We start from the raw sequence: 21,818 nt of genomic DNA, 5'->3' as shown, positions 1-21,818 counted from the left end.
AGCAAATAGCAGTGGGACGTATGCACACATGATGCACACACATGTCCAAAAACTGTAAACCATCTTTTCCAAATATATTGATTTGAAAATTGAGAGAATGTTATATGCAACTCTGTAAAATGATGACTATATGAATAAAATAGCATAGCCTAAAGTCTCACTGAGGGATACTGCTGGGAAGGGTCCTCAAGTTAATAAGTTGCTTTATATAATTGACTTAAAACAGTGGATAGTATTAACCCTATCCATTGTGTTTTAATACAAGTACAATTACAACCAAGCACCTAATGAACTAAAATCATAGCAAAAACAATGAATTTCAGTTCAGTAATTTTGATGCATCATGGGTGAAATGGATCCTAAAAAGAAGTGCTCTCTTGCCCTCTCTGTTTATGTAATTGCGGATCAAGTCCACCAGGTGGAGTAGTTACATAGGCTGTTACATACTTTGCTTCTGCAAGCCACTAATGATGGGGAGGTTTAACTCATGATTTTACAAATGAAAAATCTCATATCTGACAATGTTGTTGCATGATCTTTCCTAGACCCACGTTCTGTACATCATTTAAAATCATATTCACCCCCTTCATTACATTAGGTGGCTTGTTGGCTTAGTCCCTGAACCCATGGGCCTTTCTACGGTGAGGAATACTCACCAGACTGTGGTTGGAGGGCCAGTGAACTTCGTTGTTGAGGTCGATGCGGGACTGGCGGGTCTGCAGGGTGAAGGGGAAGCAGCTGACCTGTAGGACCAGCAGGTTGATGGCCTCCAGAACTTCCTGGCAGTTGACCACCCTGTCTGCCAGACCCTGCAGCTCGCCATGACACACAGAGCCGGACAGAGCGCTGCACAGGGGGGTGAAGTGTGTGGAAGGTGTGACTGATTACTTAATTTATGTTTAGTTTCGTTTATTTGCACATAGCAAAATCAAGAACAAACGATAGGAAATAAGTGGATAAAACGATTATGCAGGTAGAGACAGGACAGGTTTATGAGGTATCTTACCTAAGAAATTAAACCAATATTAACAACAATTTTATGAAAGCATAGTGAAACAGTAGATAGCATTAATAGGGTGGAGCATAGTTGTAAATTACATTGTCACATGGAGGGAAATAACAGGTGAATGAAGAGGGCAGCATTCTATGTAAAAAAAATCCACAGCATTTCCATATAAATAAATACATGTCTGTCATGTCTATTGAGTGCCGCAGGGATGAAAATAACAAAAACATAAAATGAAGACATCACAGATTATGAGTTTCAGGTCAAGTGGGAAGGATCTATTTTGTTCTATTATTCCCATGGCAGCATTTCTCTCAAATTCAAGGTTACATAGATATTTCTGTTATGTGTTTACTCTTAGAGTGTTAGCAGCACCTGTTCGCTACTCTGAACTGCTCTTTAAACAAAATGTAAGAAGGACAGGGGCTAGATTTTGTAGACAAAACAACTCTCAACCTTTTTCCAAAGCTAACAGATGATCAAAAGTGCAAAAAAGAAAAGAAAAAAGACGGGAGCTTTAGCAATGCTTAAGTGAGACTTCCAGTGCTGCTCGGGGTTGTCTTACCTTGTGAGGTCGACGTGCGAGTTGTCGTGAATGAGGACAAACAGGGTGTAAGGGTTCTGCTTGACTTTCCTCATGAAGGCCTCCATCTTGGCATGGACGTCTCCGTCCAGACGCACCACGTACTTGTCTGACCTCTGGTGAGCCGAGGGGGCGTCCTCTATACCCAGGTCCACAAGCACTCCTGACAGGAAATACAGGAACCATGAATTAATGAATGTGGATGAGGTTCTGCTGTTTGATTATAATCTTCTTCTTTTTTTCTGATTTCTCCGCAATTGTACTTGGCCAATTCTAAAGACTAGCACATGCTTCCTCTGATACATGTGCAGTCGTCAGCCACTTTTTTTCACCTGACAGTGAGGGGTTTCACCGCAGGACATAGCGTGGGAGGATCACGCTATTCCCCCCAGTTCCCCTCCCCCGCCACCCCCGAACAGGCGCCCCCGACCGACCAGAAGAGGCACTAGTGCAGCGGCTAGGATGGGACATTGGTGACATCTGGCTTCCCACCCGCAGACACAGCCAATTGTGCCTGTATGGACACCTGACCACGGTTCAGATATATTTAGAAACAGGAGAGACCACATAACATTTAGGTTCTTGGACCAAAACGTAAAAAAAAGCTGCGGATTTAAAGAAAATGTTTTTTCAATGTTTTTTTTTGTTTTGGGCCAAGAGAAAAAGTTATATGGTCTCTCCCGATTCTAAATATATCCCGTTTGGTTTGACCAAGTAAAACTATTTTTTACAAACATTTTACGAAATGTCTATGGGAAAATAAATGGCGGATGAAAATCTCTGGTACAGTGCTGAAGCAGGAAGTGACGTTCACTTTGCCTCTCTATTACAATATAACAACAATATACCTGATTGTCGGATGCGCTGTGCAGTCTGGTGGACCAGAATATGAGAAGGTGGGACCAAGATAAGGAAGTCCACCTTGCAGAAGCGGCCCAGGTCCAGGCTCTGGCTCCCTGAGTCTGCGATGGAGCAGACCTGAGAGAGCAAGCTCCGCGCCACGTTCAGCTGGGGCGGGTAGATCTGGAAGACCTCGCTTAACAGCTCTGTCACAGCCAGACGTCAACGGAGAAAATCAAGGTTGGTTGAAGCATCAATATAACGGTCAGTATACTGGAGGACATGTTGAGCTGTTTGCAATTCATCTACCCCTATTCTAACCAGAATGGCTGCACAGTGTTTCATAACAAGCAGCTCCAGTGTGTCAGCTGCTTTCAGCGTGGGGAACGATACTAACAATAAACAAAAAGATTACTGAGAATATATTGACTGATCAACTGAATGGGTTTTTGAGGGGATTGTCTGTTCTACTGCCAACTAATAGAGTTTAACCTGCAGCTTTTCTCTAATGAGTGACAGATGGTTCTGAGTGGAAGAAGATGACTATGGCCAAGGTCCAAAATTAACGCCTGCCAAGTGCCAAATGGCTGCAAAAATGGTGGCAGATAAAGCCAGTAAAGGTCACACCATGTTGGCAGATAACATTTTGAAACGCTAACATTTCAAAATGCTCTCTTGTCAGTTGAATTCTGTTGTACTTTATCAATTACAAAACTTAATCCAATGTATAAGCGGGAGCGAGTAGCTGATTCTATACGTGAAATAATTCTACGAAAAATGTATAGTAGTTATTTCTGGTGGTATTTTTATTATGCATTTATTTAGACTCGAGCGCGTCAGACAGTGAGAGAGAGGCGAGCAGTCTAACCTGTCTCTGCGGGCGGCACCATGCTGGCAGCCTCCTGGGAGTGGATGTGGTCGGTGACATCGCCCTGGAAGGGCTGGATGACCTGGCCCTTCCGTCTGCGCTGGTACCGCACCAGCAGCTTGTCCAGGTTGTCGCCTGGAGACAGCAGGTCACCATGGTCAGGGACACACACAGATATACATCCATACACAAATATCCACTCTGATATAGCACCACATCCATACACAAATATCCACTCATTTATACTGTGTGTTCATTATAATACACTCACACACAAAGCTCTCCCGAAATTGGTGTGTGAAACCATGTTTAAAAAAAAAAAAAAATGTAATGTGTCATGTACATGTCTGCATCATTATGTGCTCATTTTACACCTTTCATCATTCGGTTGTAACATACAATTATACACGTCACAGACAATTTGTTCCACAATGAAATATCTACAGTTTGAAACAAGTGCCATAACATAAACCCAACACAGTGAATGTCAGCTAATTATTTTTTCCTCTCACATGAACACATAGCATGTAACATCTAACATAGCACCCTAACCCTTCGATTACTTTCCGTAAACAAGCAGCACAGAGAGATGGGCACGTGAAAGCTGAAAAGAGCTTTCCGTGGTTGTCCTCTCCAGTCAGTTTGATGGAGCCGGCACTCACCTAGTGAGGTGGTTTTGAAGTGAGATGCCAAGACGCTGACTTTCCCCGTGATGAGCTCATAGCTGATCTCCTTCAGAAACTCGTTGGTGGTCAGCATGCCTTCTGCTAAGGCCCGCGCTTGGTACTTTCCTGTGTCCGGCACATAGGGTTAGATCACATAGGGTTAGATCCGATTATTACAACTTCAGCATACATCCCTTGATGTGATAATAACACCTATCTAGTGTTGTTCTCATACCAATACCAGTATCGGAAATGGCTGCGATACTGCCCAAAATGCTGGATCGGGTATCGGTGAGTAGGCGAGTCTATGCACCGAACTGATACCAAGTCATTTATTAGCCCTGGAAAAAGTAATTTCACCCGGATAAAACAGCCATTTTCCCAGAAATCAAAGGGTTTAACCTGAGCCAGGCCATACAACATGATAGCAAACACTCATATCACATCCACACAGGGTTAGTATACACGCGCACACGCGTGCACACACACACACACACACACACACACACACACACACACACACACACACACACACACACACATACATACAATGACATAGCTGGATAGCTAGCCTGTCTTGTTGTTAAACATACTCTAAATTATATTTATTGTTTGTCCACTGTACGCAAAGTTATTGACTTTGAAAGTTGCTAACATAACTGCAGAAAGCAGTTAATGTTAGCTTTCTGGCTCTGAGCCAAGTGTTCTATTACCTCCGGTTGTTTTATTTTATTATTATGTTTTCTGATTCGCCCCCCATTTTGTCCCTAATTGTACTTGGCCAAAAACTTGGCCTCCCCCTGCTGCCCCAGTCGCTGCTCCACCCTCTGCCGATCTGAGGAGAGCCATAGACTAGGACCATGCTTCCTCTGACACATGTGCAGTTGCCAGCTGCTTCTTTTCACCTGACAGCAGGGAGCTTCACCGGCAGGACGTAGCATGTGGGAGGATCACGCTATTGCCACCAGTTCCCTTCCGCCCCGAACAGGCGCCCCGACCGAGCCGGAGCTAACACGGGGGTGCGAACCTGCGACACTTGTGTTGGTAGGCAGGGAATCTAAATCTACACTACCCGGACAACCATTACCTCTGGTTGTTAACTGGTATTCAAGGTTCGTCCTATTTACTGCAGCAGTGAAGGACGTTTCCATTGCATGAGAAACTGACGGGATGGTAATGATTGTTCCAGGTACCGGTATTTTCTTTTTCTTTGGAAAGACCATGGGTGGGTTAATGCACTTCGAGGTGTCCATTATCAGAAAAGCGTCCTCAGCGCATGTCGTCCATTAATATCTGATAATGGACACTTCGTCGTGCATCAAGGCTTACATAACCGACATTGTAATGGAACAGCCCGGCTGCAACAACACTCACCCAGTACGAGCACACAGAACTCGTTGCCGCTCATTTTGGAGGCACAGATGATGAGCACGTAGGTGGGCAGGCACTGCTGGTGCTGAAGTCCCTCGCCGAGCGAGCGCAGCAGCTCAGAGATGCCTTCTCCCAAAGAGTTCTGTGTCACCAGAACCTGGACGCTGCCCCCAGAGACACTGGCCTCCAGCCGAGCCAGCCAGGGCAGCTGGGCCGGGGAGAGGGCAGGACCCCCGGGACAGCACAACATGGCTTTCAGCACGATCTGCTCAAACTCCTCGCGCAGAGGAATCTGCTCTGCACCTGCACGAGGAAACATCAGAGATCAGCACAGGAAAGACTCTCAAACCTAAACATCAGAGATCAGCACAGGAAAGACTCTCAAACCTTGACTTTCACCATTTCCCCCGAGAAGGACATAGAGGAATTCACCTCAATCAACATACAGAAGCTCACATGTGCAACTGTGAATATTATGCCAAGTAGGGATGGGGCGATATGCTCGCCTCACAATATGAGGCCAGCGTGCTAGATACTGTAAGGTGTGTTGTGTTGGCACTTTACCTAAGCGTGCTAGATACTGTAAGGTGAGCAGAATCATTGTCTCCACGCTGAGCAGCTGGCTGGTATTGAGGCCCAAGCTCTCCAGGATTGTCTCGGTCAGCTGGCTGCTCTTATAGCAGCTGACCAGGAGGGGGCTCACCACTATGTCCCCAACATTCCCGTAGAAATAGGGTAAAGTGCCATGCCCTGTGAAGAAAAGTCACCATAAGACACAACTGGCATACACAATTAACTTCCGTTATACAGTACAATATATTTATAACATGTTTCTTTTCTCTCTCAGTTTGCAGAATAAGAGTTTACCCAGTGTTTTTGGGCTGACTGATACTTATGAGGTAATTCACAATCAGTGTTGGGCAAGTTACTTTCAAAATGTAATATACTATATTACTAGTTACTTTCATTTGAAAGTAATAAGTTACTTTACAATATTACTTTCTGTGTAGAGTAACTTGTTACTTATTACACTACTTTTGCATTACTTTTACCAAAACAACAGCAGCAGCAGAATGACATCGCCGCCCCGGAACCATCCCAAAAAATAATTTCAACCGCCTTCAAGTCAGTGTAAACAATCCAAAATTCTAAATGTTATTATTTTCCTTTGTTATTGTCATCTATAGTGGTTATTTGCATAAAACCACACAGTTTGATTAGGAAATGATTGTATCTTTTTAAATATGTGCTTTGATTTAATAAAATGTAACTCAATTTGTAACTTGAGTTACTTGACAAAGTAACTGGTATAATATTACTGAAATCCTATTAGTAATAAGTTACTGACTGAGTTACTGCTAAAAGTAATATATTACATGTAATATGTTACTTTTGTAATGAGTTACCCCCAACACTGTTCACAATATACATATTAGTATGAATGAATGAATGAATGAATGAATGGATGAATGAATGGTTTTATTTTAATCTCTGGCCGCTCTAACACAGCCCAGCTCACCCCTTAGTAAATGCTATCAAACAGATGCGAGTTGTATGATAATAGGTACTTCTATAGAAAAAAAATTATAATAATGCTGAAATAGAAATGAATGTGCTTGTATCATGGACTGTATTGCTTGTATTAGTACTTGTTTCTCCACTGGGGGTCATAGTTTACCTACATTTTTATTTACCACTGACTGTAAGCTGTGCCTAGGTCTCTACACAAGGGCTCTGTCATGGATTGATTGTTGCTCATTTGACCCTATCAGTCAGCAGGCAAAAGAAGCTGAAAGGAGATGGTACCGATGAGGATGACAGGGCGAACTCCTGAAGTGTTGAGCAGGTTGTCGGGGACGATGACCGTCTCCCCAGCGGTGATGGGCTGCGGCTGAACGACCGCCGCTACCGGTGGCTGAGGAGTGGACATGGCTAGCACAGAGGCTGAGGGGGGGGGGGGGGGGGGGAAAGGAATGCTTCGTCAATCCTAGGATTAGTCTGCAGTCACACAGAAGCTTTGCCCAAGTCAAAATAAATAGTGTGGTTTTAAGGTTGTAGCATTTTGACGTTGGACAGAAAACACTGTGGTTTGTGTTTGCGGCTGCTGTAGCGTGGCGATAGAGATGCTGCTCACAAAGCCATCAGAAGAAGAAAAAACAGGATGACGTGAGAGGGCTATATAACCATCTTCTTCAATGATGCATTTTTTCCTAATTTCTGCAGGAAAAACTCTCTGGCCTTATCTCCATGGAGATGCTGGCTGAGTCACCCCTAACAACAGAGGATGTCTGTCGGATGTGGCGTCCTCAACCCAAAACGAGGGGGAGGGAGGCTTAGAGCACTGAGTGTCGTCAACAACACAGCCTAGGCCCCCAAGGACACAGAAACGTGCATACACACACACACGCGCACGCACACGCACACACACACACACACACACACACACACACACACACACACACACACACACACACACACACACACACACACACACACACACACACACACACACACACACACGCAGTATGTACATACACAGCAAATTGAGCAAAAAGCAGGCACATGACATAAGAGGGTCAATTCTCAACAGCGCTGCCACCATTTTGGTCTTAAAAGGCCTCCTTGCACTAATGGGACACAGCACAGAAGCATGACAGAGAGACACGCCATGACCGGAAAAGAACACAGGCCGTGTTGGTAGAGGTACTTTTGTACGGCACTTTGTAGGCGGGACGTTTTACTGGTGTCATTAGGGTAGTCTCCTTCAGGCCAAAAATGGCGGCCTCCTTCAGGCCAAAATGGCAGATTTGCTGTGCGCTGATGATGCAGTGGAACAACCTATTAGCCTTCAGTTCTTAGCAATGTAAGTTCTTTGCTCATGCAGAGTGCATTATGGCTGCGTTCAGGAACTGACCCGGAGGACAGGCTATTGGCCGGATGGCTGGAACAGGGACGGCTGTGGGTGGGACAGGCACCATCGTGTTGGGGTGCCAACTCCGATGGCGCTTCTTCGGAGGGCCGGAGTTCATGGCAGACGAGGCTAAAACAGATGACAGATAAAACACGGTTGAAACAGAAGAAAGAGCAAAAATGTTTGATACTGCATATACTGTAAATACTAATAAACTGAAAAGAACATGCATGACATCTAATAATTTATTAGATGTCAGTTTCAGTGAGGTTGGTCCAACATAACAATAGAGCAGGACTGACCTGGGCTGTCTCCTAAGTCAGCGCTGCGAAAGCCCGGGGGCCCTAAGGACACCTGGGAGGGGCTCAGTAAGGGAGGACGCCCATCAACACCCAGGCCATTCACTGGCACACTCACCCGGAGAGCTGTGGGCACTGGACACACACACACACACACACACACACACACACACACACACACACACACACACAAGCACAAATGCACAGGTATGCACGCATTAGCACAAATACCCCAAAAATGCTTAAGAGTATATGATTGAAAACAAATTGCAGATTTGCACAGCGATCTGTCCAAATTTGTGAGCCGGGAAAAAGAAAACATGCACAGGCCGACACAGACACGTGAAAAATATGAAAGGTATTAGGATGTTTGTCTACAGAGACTGAGCAATAAATAAAAATGAGTCAGTACTAACACTAAGTTATTGATTTCCTATAGTCGAATGGCTATTGTCAATAAGCCGATTTGGCGTTTTCCAATCTCATATTCACTGTGTATGCATTACACTAAAACATTGATTATTATGTGTAGCCCTTGCGTGTCAATATCACAACCTTGTAAAGGAGCTAATGGATAGCAAGGCCTTAAAAAGTCATTACAGAATTCCTTCCTTCAGTATTGATCAGTGTATAGCAAGTGTGCACACATTTTATTTTTTATTTTTTTTATTTTACCTTTATTTATACAGGGAGAGTCCCTTGAGAGCAAGCTCTCATTTACAAGGGAGCCCTGGTGTACAAAGAACATATACAGCAGTTACAAAATTACAGGTTAACACAGCAGACAATAACAAGCATCAAGAGCATAATTAAATAATTTCAAATAAAACATGAACACACCTTGCGAGGAATGCTTTCTAAAAGTGCTTTAAAAGAAGCAAGCGGGATCAAATTATCCATTTTTAAGTTTTCCTGGAGCACATTCCATCTGTTGGGGGCGAACCAAGAAAAAGCGGTCTTTCCTTGTTCGGTTCGCACCCGTGGGACAGACAGTCTGATATAGGACCGCGATCGTGTTTGATAACCTCCACTGTTACAAGAAAGGAGTGCGGATAAGTAAGGTGGAAGTTTCCCAATTAATGCTTTATAAATAAATATCAGACAGTGCTGATCTCTACGCTCCGACAGGGAGGACCAACCCACATTTTCGTACAGAATACAATGATGTGTACTGAAAGCATCACCTGTAACAAAACGCAGAGCGCTATGATATACAGCATCAAGAGGCTTTAAGACGGATGGAGAGGCATACATGTAAATCACATCACCATAATCAAAAACTGACATTATCAAAGATTGGACAACAGTTTTTCTGGCCAATAGTGAAAAACAAGACTTGTTTCTATACAAAAAGCCGATTTTTCTCCTCAAATTCTTTGTGAGATGTTCTACATGTACATGAAAAGAAAGTTTGGTGTCCAACCAAATACCAAGATACTTATAAGAATGGACTAATTGAATTTGGTCGCCTTGAAGCGTACGGATACACAAATTATCATTTCTGTTTAAAGATCTTGAGAACAACATCCACTTTGTCTTAGTGGAGTTCAAAACTAATTTAAGATCGAACAGGGACCGTTGCAACGAATCAAAAGCGGCCTGCAAAGATAAGACGGCCTGTGCCGGGGTGGGTCCAAAACAATATAAGATTGTGTCGTCCGCGTAATAATGGACATTGCAGAGATCAGAAGGAAGAAAAATTTTATTTATATAAAGAGTGAACAGGATAGGCCCGGAAATGGAACCTTGGGGCACGCCCTTCCCGACGTCCAATGAAATGGATTTGATATTTTCCGCCATTACAGACTGTTTCCTTCCAGTCAGATAGTTAGTAAACCATCTGACTGAGGGGTCGTCTAATCCGATCCGATGGCACAAACACATGCACATGTGTTTGTGTATTAGAGCTGCAACAATTATTATTACGGTATTATTATTGCGATTATTAATCGATTAGTTGTCAACTACTAAATTAATTGCCAACAATATTTTTTTTATTATTATTACGGTACTCTTTTTTTAAGAAAGAAATAGTAAAAAATGCTCTGATTCCAGCTTCTTAAATGTAAATATTTCCTGGTTTCTTTACTCCTCTATGACAGTAAACTGAAGATCTTTGGGTTATGGAGAAAACAAGACATTTGAGGATGTCATCTTGGGCTTTGGGAAAAACTGATCAACATTTTTCACCATTTTCTTGACATTTTATAGACCAAACAACTAATCGATTAATCAAGAAAATAATCGACAGATGAATCGACAATGAAAATAACTCTTACTTGCAGCCCTAATGCATATGTGTGTTTGTGTATATATATGTGCTCCTCATGAGTGTGCAAAGACGCTCACATACAAGCAGACAACAGAGGTTAATTTTGGCTCCATAGCCAGCCACAGCAACATCTGCCTTATACGACCCCACGTAAACAATCTTGTCGCTAAGCAACAATTTTCAGCAAGCAGACAAGGCCATGTAAGTGTCACTGACATGAAGGCAGTCTAAATCCTTACTGAGTCAAAGCCTAGATGCAACCAATGATAGGTCTAGTCACTCGCATGTGGTCATAAGAAATCACATGCGATTTTCATTTCTATTCTATCTACCTGGGAAGATTAATAATATACCCACACTGGCAGTAAAGTACCAGAGAGTTGACTATTAGCATAGTACCGAAATAATAGTCTGAAATGAAAATGTAAAGACAAATTAGCCAACTGATAAACCAGTGTCAAGCTATTAGGCTGTATTGAAAAAAAAAGAGCTTCACCTATTGGTAGACTCTTGGTCCCTGGTGTGGAGGCCAGAGGTTTAAGGAAACTGCAGTCCCTGCCCAGCTCCTGGCCTCCAAAAAACACAGAGGAGGCTTGAGTTGTTCTGGTGGGAGGAGAATCTGGAGGGAGACACAAGAGATGGACATTAGTACTATCCAATCACAAACAATCGCTCATACATTCTATCCCTCTCATGCGTGTCTCATGTGTGTCTGCAAAGTCCACCTGTCCACTAACAACTGTGGCTATGAATCTGTGGGACGAGAAACTCAAACTACAACCTGAAGAACCGTGTGACTTAGCAAACGCCCACCGTCCCCCTGTCCGGTCACTGCAGCCCTCACGTCGCTATCAAACAAATCGCTAATGCTAACAAACCATCTGTTTTTGTATCCCAGGTCAATTACACAACAGCAAATAGATAATAAACTCTCCTTTTCCTCGACGGAGTGCTAGACAAACAAAGTAATTTGGCGTAGAAGAGGAGAGGGGGATATTGTGGTGAACAGTCCCTCTGCCTCCTACGTGAGCACCGTCTTCTGGGAGCAGGAAGTACTGCACCTCAAGGTCGTGGTCAGGAGAGTGCAAGCAAGATGTATGGCAACAATGAGACCTGCAGCTCAACTGCCTAACACATTAACATGTGAGATCACTGGTGACAGGCTCTGAGAGCTTCCAGGTCCAGAACAAATCAATAGCCTAAGCCCCAGAGTGCTTTTTCAATCAGAGAGAGAGAGAGAACTGGCCGTCTCGTTGTGTGCGAGGTCAGTGAGGAACAAGATCTGCTTGAAGAGGAGCAGAATCTGTTTAATATTCATATGATGTTCGCTTGGAGAAGGGAGGGGAGCTGGAGTGTTTTGAAAATATGAGAGAAAAATCTGATCTAAGGCAACATGACCTCTACAGATACTTTCAACTAAGGGATTATTATATAAAAAAAAAATCAAAGCAGACCCTTCCAAGGAAGTGAATGGTGTCATCCAAATCATAACTAAAGCATATAAGGAGAGTAACATAAGAGTGATTTCATTTATATCAAGGATTGGGCACTAATGATAAGCACTCAACTGATTACCGTATATAAAGGTGAAATGGGAGAAAGAGCTTAATGTTGAAATTTCAGATTCACGGACCTGGAGGGAGTTCTCATGGAAAAATCACATCGTTTTTTTTTATTGCACAGAGTGAAAAGTATTCTCATATTTTTGGGGGGAAATGTCAGAAAATAAGTAAGTTTTAGAAAATGATATCTGATGAGCTTCAGCAAATACTAGGATATAAGATCCCTGAGAGTTGTTTGGTACTTTATCTCTGTAATTTTTCTGATGAAACTGTTTCAGGAATACTGCTAGTAGCAACCAAAAAAGCGATCACTAGGAGATGGGGAAGGGAAATAGCACTGACAAAATGCCAAAGGCTAACAATTGTGGAAGAACTTTTTTTAATGGAAAGGACTGACACATCCGGAGACTACAGGAAGAACAACTGGAGAGTAAATGGGGAAAATGGACCTTGTACAAGACTCAAAAAGACGACACTGGAAAGGAGTTGTAATGTGGAATGAAAGACATATCACAAGCACTTTTTTCCTCTTGTTTTTCTGTGTGTAGATGTGTCATTTTATTTGTTGTCAATAAAGATTTAAGTGGGGGGTGAAATCATATGATACAGCCAGGGGCGTTTTTTACCTCAACAAAACAGAGGCTTTTATCATTATTAGACAGGCCGTGAGTTATTTTGGCAGGGCCACAGAGGCTAAAATGAAACAATTTAGCAGTATTCTGTAAAGAATTGTGCTGCTCAAATTTATACAATTGCCTTTTCAGATTAATAACCTATAAATATTACTGGTGGTAGTGGCAACTGACATCAGATACTACTACTACTACTACTACTACTACTACTACAACTACTACTACTACTAATTATAACAATTAATATGTTTATTATTGGTAACATATATAGAATATACTGGTCATAAGTTTTGCAAACAAAGCATCATCAAAACCGAATGCCACAAAAGTGAATAAAAATGTCATTTGTCATGTATTGACTTACAACTGCTATACTGTCAGCATATTCCATTAAATGCAACGTCTCTTTTTGGTGATACTGTATTTTAATACTTTTTATTTGAGTTTATTTTAGGCTCATTTTCCTGTAATTCTGCCATATTTGTTTCCCTGGCGTTTTATTCGGGCCGCGTTATTTACGCGTACAGACAGCACTCGTCAGTTATTGCTAGAGATCCAGGCAATAATTGAGAGCCTCGTTTTATTCGAGTTTTACGGTCATTGGGTGCACCAGCCAAACGACTCTAGTTTTTAGTATACTCATCCAGCAGAAAAGTTCATTCATGTCATTCTTGTGCAGAAAGTGCAGATAATAGTGTTGTACTGGCAGGTGAGTGATGTGAGTCTCACCTGAGAGGGAGAAGGGAGAGGAGCTGTGTCCGTTGGTGCCTCCGTTCTCCTTGCTGCTGAGAGAGGAGGACGAGCTGGGCTTGGAGGTCGAGGCACTGCTGGAGAACTGACGGGTTTTACAGTCTGGGGATCGACAAGGAGGAGTTAAAAAAACATAACGATAGTGAATTGACTAATTACTGAAATTTCACATCTGCACAGGACACACAGTTTGAGTTGGGTTGATGTGACGCGGTGTATGCAACAGCACAAGATCTTCAGACAAAATCGAAAAAGTGGTCTGACCTTTCCAGCAGATGAGGGGTCCTTTGCACAGAGCACCGTGTGAATTCTTCACCAGGTAGTGTTTTAAGTGCTTCTGCTTCTTGGGCTGGGTGGACAGCTTCAGGTTGATGTGGTTTGAAAACTCTGTGAAGTATCGGAAGCCCTTCTCCCCGCAGCCCACACAGTTTCCAGAAAACCCTGGGAGTGACGCAATTAAAAAAACCAATCAGATTTTTATTTTTTTTACAATCAGGATGATAACAGGCCAATGAAAACAGGCTGAAGCGCTCAACAAAGAAGGGTAATAAGATACTACAGCATCAAACGAATATCCAATCTCTTCAGGATGTTACATCCTGAAGAATGCCATTGCTAACGTAAGAATAGCAGATATTAATTTCACAGGGATCTTAAAGCAATGATGATAGCTATCCGTCTCCCTCCGCTTTCATCTGGGACCATGGGTACAGACTGACCTAAAAGTGCATTTTTCCCATTCTCATCAGGCAGAAAGCGCCGGTCCACGGCACACGCCAGGATGTGCTCGGGGACGCTGGGGGACTTGGCGCCGACCAGCTCGAAGCCCGCTGGGACTTCGATGGACTCCGTTGCTATGGAGACCAGGCGAAGGTCCTTGCCGGCCTGACAGAAACCTGAGGAGGGAGAGAGAGTTTCAGTGAGAGGAGGAAGCAGTCACGGTAGTTGAAGGAATAGACCAAGATTTGGGGAGATTGGCTGGTGGTCAGCTTACCTGGACAGTGATGAGAGTACAGACACTAAAATCATCCCATGTGCCCCCGGTAGATTGTTTGCTAGGTGCTCCATCCTAAGGCTTTAGCATGCATTGTGTTGACAGCGGGGTTTGGTCGTATTGAGGCCAATGCAGAAGTACTAAAAACTGCACTTCCTCGAATGGCCACTTGAGGCTGGCTCCAAAAGGGAGTCACTCTCCATTCACGAGTTCACAGCAAAAATAAACATGTTTACAGCCTGGTTCAATAAACGGTTTTGGTCTCTATAGCTAATTTCACCTTTCATGACAACTGTACGGGGGTGGGTTTTTATATAACTCACCCATTTAGAGTCAAAGAAACGATAGAAAACACTGTTTGGGGCGTGATTGACAGGTCGCCTGTCCAGCTCGCCGATCACGGACCAATAGCAGGTGGTCCTGCGGCTCTGGGAAACCCCCTCTCGTCCTAATATGGCTACAAATATGTCACTTCTGGCTCCAAAAAAACAAGATGTCTGCGGCCAAAATGCCAAACCCGAGGCTTCAAAATGGGAGTCCACAAATCAATGGGTGACGTCGGTCACACTCATTACGTCCATCTTTTTTTACAGTCTATAGTTGACAGTAGGCAACTAGCGTTATCTCAAAGGTGAGAAAATAGGAACTCAAACTTGTTAAGCGTTTTCTGAAAATGGCGATTTTTAAAAATCGCTGAACACAAAGTTCACAGTTTCATAAAGTTTTGTTAACCACAGAGACAGATTTCAGGCATCTAACCAAAATCCCCATACAAAATTCCCATCGAGGGAACCAGGGCGATGCTAACTTCTGGGTTGGCCTACTAAAATACATACTCTATATAGCTGATGTATTTTGCGAAGGCTTATTTGGGGAACTATTTCAGGTGAGCAACCATGTATTTATCCGATGATTTTGGTGTCCATGTTCTCATCTAAGTTGACCAACTCTACTAAAAAGTACAAACGCACAGGGTAAAGTGACATTAGTACTGCACAGTAATGCAGGCCAGGCCTGGGAGGGTGTGGCGGGTGGAGGGGGCGTACCGTCCAGTGTGCAGCAGCCGTCGGGGGCGGGAGCCTGCAGGTAGGGCAGGGGGGGGCTGCTGGTGTCAGAGTCCTCCTCCTCCTCAGGCTCCTCGGGCTCGTTGTGTCCGTTCAGCAGCTCGTGGCCCGTGGGCTCCGCGCCCTGCAGAGACAGCTCCGCCTTCGACTTCATGTCTGACGGACATACAGTACCAGATCACAGCATTTTTACATACTCTACATCAGGGGTTCCCAACCTTTTTTTGTGCCAAGGACCGGTAGATACATGGAAAAAAAAGTCACGGACCGGTTGTCAATTTTAATGGTTTTAGTTACATATATATTTACTCACCAGGTGGCGACAAAGGGTAAATAACAGCCTTTTGTGTTGTACCGTATGTAGCCTATACAGTATTTATGTTTTTGTTTTAATTACAAACATAAATAAACGTCAACTTGAAACTATGTTTCAACTACCACACACAGCCTATAATATTATAGCCTGTTTATTAAAAAAATAAAAATAAATTGGGACCGGCTCGCGGCCCGGTACCAAATGCGTTGCGGCCCGGTACCGGTCCGCGGCCCGGTGGTTGGGGACCACTGCTCTACATGACTTACTGTAGTTGAATTTTGATAGTTGTAGACTAGCACATGCTTCCTCCGATACATTCTTTTCACAGTGAGGCGTTTCACTGGCAGGACATAGTATGTGGGAGGATCACGCTATTCCACCAGTTCCCCTCTCCCATGAACAGGTGCCCCGACCGACCAGAGGAGGCACTATTGCAGCGACCAGGACACATACCCTTAATCCGGCTTCCCACCCACAGACACGTCCAATTAAGCCGTTTTCCCACATGCGTACCGGAAAATTACCTGTAAGTCAATATCGGACATTTCCCTTCACACCTCTCCTCTCGCATGTCGGAATCTACCAGCGAAATTGCCTGTATGTGGGGGGGGGGGCGGCAGTGCAGAGCGAGTGGGGAGTGACGTGTCGGCAAAACTCCGAATGGTGAAATAAGTTTGCTTGTTTATCCGTTCACCTGCGTCGCGTTGAAGCACTTTTTACAGACTGGCTTCGTTTGATGTGTCCGGGCTTGCCTTCGCTGTCGGCAACGTAAGCAAAATACTTCCACAATTCGCTTCGTGCATTTGCTTAGTCCCTGTCGGGCTGTGACTGAAGGAGGAGGACGGACTGTGGCCAGAGAGCGAGCAGAGAGGAGAGGGGAAAATCAGCACACCCACACATGAAGCTGACATAGGCTACTGCTCTTATTATCACAAGATCATTTCGCCAGTTTGCTTTAATGTGCGCGAATGATTAGATTATGCCCGCTGGAACATTAAGCAACGTGTGTACACCTCGCCCATGAGAGTGTCGCGGAAAATGACTGCACCCGTTTCTCACTAGTATCCGCTAAAGCGCATACCGCTCTTCTGACTGGGTCGAAAGTGGTGAAATGTCGGGGACGACGGGGTCGCGCTTATACCGGCACGGCGCCTTTCTCACATGCAGGCATTAGACCACGTTCCGGTCATTTTGCGGTACAAAGCGCATGTGGGAAAAGGGCTCATGAATACCCGACAAAGCCGGAGATAACACGGGGGCTCGAACCTGCGACTCTCGTGTTGGTAGAGCATGTGTGTGTGTGTGTGTGTGTGTGTGTGTGTGTGTGTGTGTGTGTGTGAAGGTGTGTGTGTGTGTGTGTGAAGGTGTGTGTGGAGTGGATGACATCACAATGGAGTGGATGATGTCACATATATCCTGGTCACAGCTATTGCAAATTCGTGCTTGTTTATTATTATATTGCTTTTATCCTCCATCTTATCTTTTATCTTGTGGTGGCTTATTGTTTGTTCTTTTTCTACTTTTACGAGTATGTTTGTTTTCATTCGATTGCTAAAGGGAATAGATTAGGTACCAATGATTCTTATTATTATAGTCATTATGTTTTGTAGCAGAGCTCTTCACAAAAATGTTAGTCCTTTTAAGCAGTCATAAACCTCTGACCTAAAAGTGATTGCACTGTAAAAGTGTAGTCTTGCTATTTTAGAGCAATAATGAAGCACTTTTAATTATACTACAGCCGATATTCTGACAGTCAATTACTCGTTTAAAAATAGTATTTCTCTGCACGGAGAAGCTCAGCTCCCACTCTGTGGGAATCCCCAGGCACTACCGCACTCCGCCCACTGCACCCCACAGTATTGCACCTAATACGTATTTAATGAATTGCGTATGCTTTAATGGGCGAAGTAATAACTGTGTAAAGTGAAAAATGAAAATTATTCGTATTCCCCGGTCTCTCTCGTGTTCTTTAATCCTATAACAGAGATCTTTCCTGCGTGGACTTTGCCTGTTGAGTCTTTGCAGTCAGATGTCTCTTACCTTCCACGTTAGCAGGATACTGCTCGGGTGGCTCCAGATAGAGCTGAGTGAAGATGGGCTGTGGGTCGCCGCTGCTCGAGCGCAGCGACGCCTCAATAGAGTTATGGAGAGCCTCTTCGAATCGAGCAGACTTCAGCTGCCCGGCGTATGAATTCCCCATGATCTGAAATCAGGGAAAAAAGGGTGGCATGAATGAACACAGGCAGACAGACACTCGTGGTAACTGCTCATCTCGTTACATTGATTAGTAGCTGATACAAGAACGGCAAGCTGTACAAGTCAGCAAAGGACTAAAGCTGTACAAGTCAGCAAAGGACTAAAGCTGTACAAGTCAGCAAAAGGACTAAAGGCTGAAATATACTTCCGCGTCCACCTCAACTTGGAGCCTTGCCTTGGAGCTGGTCCTATACACTCGAACGTCAGCTTGACGAGGGGTCGCAGGGGGGTCCCCAGCAAAATGGGTAAATTGTGTGATTTCACTAGGATTTCAATGAATAGAAGACTAGAGTATATTATACTCGTCGAGTCACATTTTCAAGGAGTTGCACGCAGGCTGCGCCGCGGAAGTATATCAAGGCCTTTACAGATGCAGGCTTTCTTACATGGCACACACACACACACACACACACACAAACCCAAACATAGTGGCCAAGGTCAATGGCCTTCCCTATGTTTCGCCTCTTTCTTCTTGTGTGTGTCACCGTGCCTGCCCTGCCCCCGTGCCCCGTCATACCCCCCCCCCCCCCCCCCCCAGCCCCACTGTCCACTCAGGACATCTGCCCCCCCATGCCCCGTCATACCCCCCCCCCCCCCCCCCCACTGTCCACTCAGGACATCTGCTGTGTGGGCTGCCTGCCTGGCTCTCTGCTGGCAGGTGGCAGCTGGACACAGCACTACGCATGTGGCCTGGTCACCACAATGACCAGGAGAGAAGGACTGAGAGAGACAGAGGGGGGCAGAGAGAGAAGCAAAGAAAAAAGAAAGAAAGAAAGAAAGAAAGAAAGAAAGAAAGAAAGAAAGAAAGAAAGAAAGAAAGAAAGAAAGAAAGGAGAACACTATGCCATGGCGTGATGCAGCCCATCATGAAGTGAACTCCATGAACCATTTTTCAATGTTCTTCTCAAAGCATTTCACAATCTGTGTTTTACATACCAAGCAGTAATCCAGAGTGTTGGACTGTGTGGGACGGGAAGCTGGAAAGCCAAGAAGAAGAAGCAGGAAAAAAGGGGCTTTGGCTTCGTTCCTGACATGCTCTTGGCCTGGAATGCCTCCTGTGTTTGTCCTTGAGCTACCTTGTGCCTGCTGTTGACTCTGTGTTGTGCTCCATGTACACAACAGCAGCCAAGTGGAGGCCCAGGTTGAAGGCTTCAGCTGTTTGCGACTCTCTCTTCTGAGAGCCTTTGCAGCTGTGGGGGAGCACTTAGATGACGAGCTAACGTGTTCAAGCTGTTGTGTTTTGACTATGGTGAGATACGAGTGACCTAAAGATCTCTCATAAATGTTCTCCGACCTTTAGTAACGGATTAACCAACTTCACGCCGGCCTTACTGCCCCTGAAGCACGTCCTCCAAGAGGTGATATATTATGCACGTTAGAGGTGTTAAGCTTAATTTATACTTATTAGAAAGTGTCGCTCAGCACATGGTCGCAGACGAAAAATAAAGTGTCGCTCATGTTGCTGCATTTATGCTTCTCTCCACGGCGCAACGGTCACGTGACGCTAGAGACAGAGGGAGGCAGAGAACTAGTGCAGTGCAGACAGGCAAGAGAGGGAATGCTGTCAGTGAACCCACGTCGCCGCATATAACGACACACAACCACACAATCACTTCCTCTCTCTCTGGGAAGTTGGTCACGGTGTTCTTTGTGATTTTCACGAAGTCATACATCAAGGACAGGCTGATAAAAATACCGGGGACACGCTCATTAATTTCATTTCAGCGAAAACTAAAACAAGGAAGTCGCGCGTGCCCGTCTATATAGCCAATCAGACTTGCGCGACATTATGTGACGTAGTCAGCGACACTAGACATTTCACCAGGTAGCAGACACTGCTCGCAGACACTTGAAAGTGTCGACTCAAGTCCTCATTTCTGTCTGCGACCATTTCAAAAGTGTCGGCAGACGAAGCATAAATTGGGCTTTACTGTTCTGACTCAGCTATTTCAGGTGGCCATTGTAAATAAGAATTTGTTCTTAATGACTTACTTGGTTAAATAAAGGTTAAATAAAATAAAAAATAAAGCTATTTATGTCTGCATTTTGTTTGGGCAGATTCTGGTCGTGCCATCACTCACACGGGGCGTATTCAAAAACTTGCCTTCTTTGTCCTTTGTTCAAAAATCAGTTCTAATCAGACTATTCATCTTTTCATGTTTTTCTGATGAAGCATTGACTTCAGAAACATATTCTTTGGACTTTAAATGGATAAAAACACAAATTATACTTCACAAAATCTGAAATAATTTGATTTCAAATTTAGGCTATTCAGCGTTTTGTTTTTTGTTTTTTCTTAAAAGAAGGTCAAAAAGTAAAGTGATTTTTTTTAAATACATAATATATAGCAGCAACTGCTTTTTACTCAACTAACCCAAAAGCCACTCTCCAATAGCTGTGGCCATTGCACTATAACTTTGCACAAACACTGCAAATGAATGTTCATCTTATCTTTTCCTATTCCGATAAACTTGTTTATTTGGGCTTGGCAAGCTGATGGTCACTTTTATATTACATTGGCAAGATGCCTGTTGGCTAGAGGGAGCGGGCGCGTCACCTGGAGTAGCACAGAAGGGAATATAGCCTGTGATCCGGCTGCGGCGTTGTTTAAAAGGTGGCTTAGCTCAGTGCATGAGACTATCCATGTGGAAATGCTGGATGCGCTGAGTGTCTGAGCTCAGCACATTCACATGATTTCTTGGGAGCCTCAGTGTCCCATAGGGTACCGTTAGGGTTAGGCCAGTACCATCCCCTGTGGTGATTCCTTAAAAACTCCAGCTCATAAAGAGAGGAAAGGAAATATCTTCATGGCTTCATTGCGGAGAGCCGTCAAACTGCTTTAAATATATTCCAGTTGTTCAGATACCAACAAGCAGCTAATCAATGTCCTCATTTCCTTTGCTTTGCTACTGTAATGTTAGAGTCCCTATCAACGTGTCATCATGTGCAGGAAGACACGTCTTCATTTACGCAGTCACAATCTCAAGTATGCACCTTGGAGGAGGCCAGGCACATAACTCCAGCACTTAAATAAGCACAATAAACCAAACAAATTTGATATTTCACACATAAATTATTGTTCATTTTGAATGATAAAAAGGCTAAAAATGGGGAGGGGGGGGGGCATGTTTCAGGGTTAGGGTTAGGGTTATGCTTAGTTCACACCAAAAGCATCTCAGAAGCAGCGCGTCACGGCAGCATCGAGCAGCGTCGAGCAGGAGCCTTGCCATTCACACCAGAAGCGGTCTGTTTTGCTCCACGCCCCGGTCTGTTTCGCCCCCGCCCCGCGCTGCCCTGCCCCCGCTCACAACTTGCGTTGACTTCACGCCTGGCTGCTCGCACTGCACGCTTGAAAAATAGACCAGACGCCGAAAGCATCGCTGCGGCACGTGTGCCGCGTCGCTTCAGCGAGGCGAGGCGACGCGCTGC

General features: G+C 44.4%; 1 protein-coding gene across 1 annotated transcript in view; it reads right to left on the bottom strand.

Annotated features, from left to right (window-relative positions):
- Positions 1 to 18,333, bottom strand: part of LOC310792339 (GREB1-like protein) — a gene marked incomplete at both ends in the record, with an annotated part of 31,269 nt that extends 12,936 nt beyond the window's left edge. The window contains 16 exons of the mRNA XM_083654061.1: positions 657 to 846; positions 1,572 to 1,752; positions 2,438 to 2,635; positions 3,298 to 3,432; positions 3,960 to 4,088; positions 5,337 to 5,636; positions 5,898 to 6,083; positions 7,140 to 7,277; positions 8,248 to 8,373; positions 8,547 to 8,678; positions 11,312 to 11,434; positions 13,739 to 13,861; positions 14,024 to 14,200; positions 14,479 to 14,655; positions 15,800 to 15,973; positions 18,174 to 18,333. Coding sequence (XP_083510187.1) covers positions 657 to 846; positions 1,572 to 1,752; positions 2,438 to 2,635; positions 3,298 to 3,432; positions 3,960 to 4,088; positions 5,337 to 5,636; positions 5,898 to 6,083; positions 7,140 to 7,277; positions 8,248 to 8,373; positions 8,547 to 8,678; positions 11,312 to 11,434; positions 13,739 to 13,861; positions 14,024 to 14,200; positions 14,479 to 14,655; positions 15,800 to 15,973; positions 18,174 to 18,333 — 2,649 coding nt within the window. The remainder of the gene's footprint in view (positions 1 to 656; positions 847 to 1,571; positions 1,753 to 2,437; positions 2,636 to 3,297; positions 3,433 to 3,959; positions 4,089 to 5,336; positions 5,637 to 5,897; positions 6,084 to 7,139; positions 7,278 to 8,247; positions 8,374 to 8,546; positions 8,679 to 11,311; positions 11,435 to 13,738; positions 13,862 to 14,023; positions 14,201 to 14,478; positions 14,656 to 15,799; positions 15,974 to 18,173) is intronic.
- Positions 18,334 to 21,818: the final 3,485 nt, after the last annotated feature.

The sequence above is a fragment of the Poromitra crassiceps genome, assembly GCF_964638095.1.
Source record: "Poromitra crassiceps genome assembly, chromosome: 17".
Classification (NCBI taxonomy): domain Eukaryota; kingdom Metazoa; phylum Chordata; class Actinopteri; order Beryciformes; family Melamphaidae; genus Poromitra; species Poromitra crassiceps.
This window is presented reverse-complemented; position numbering and strand designations above follow the sequence as displayed.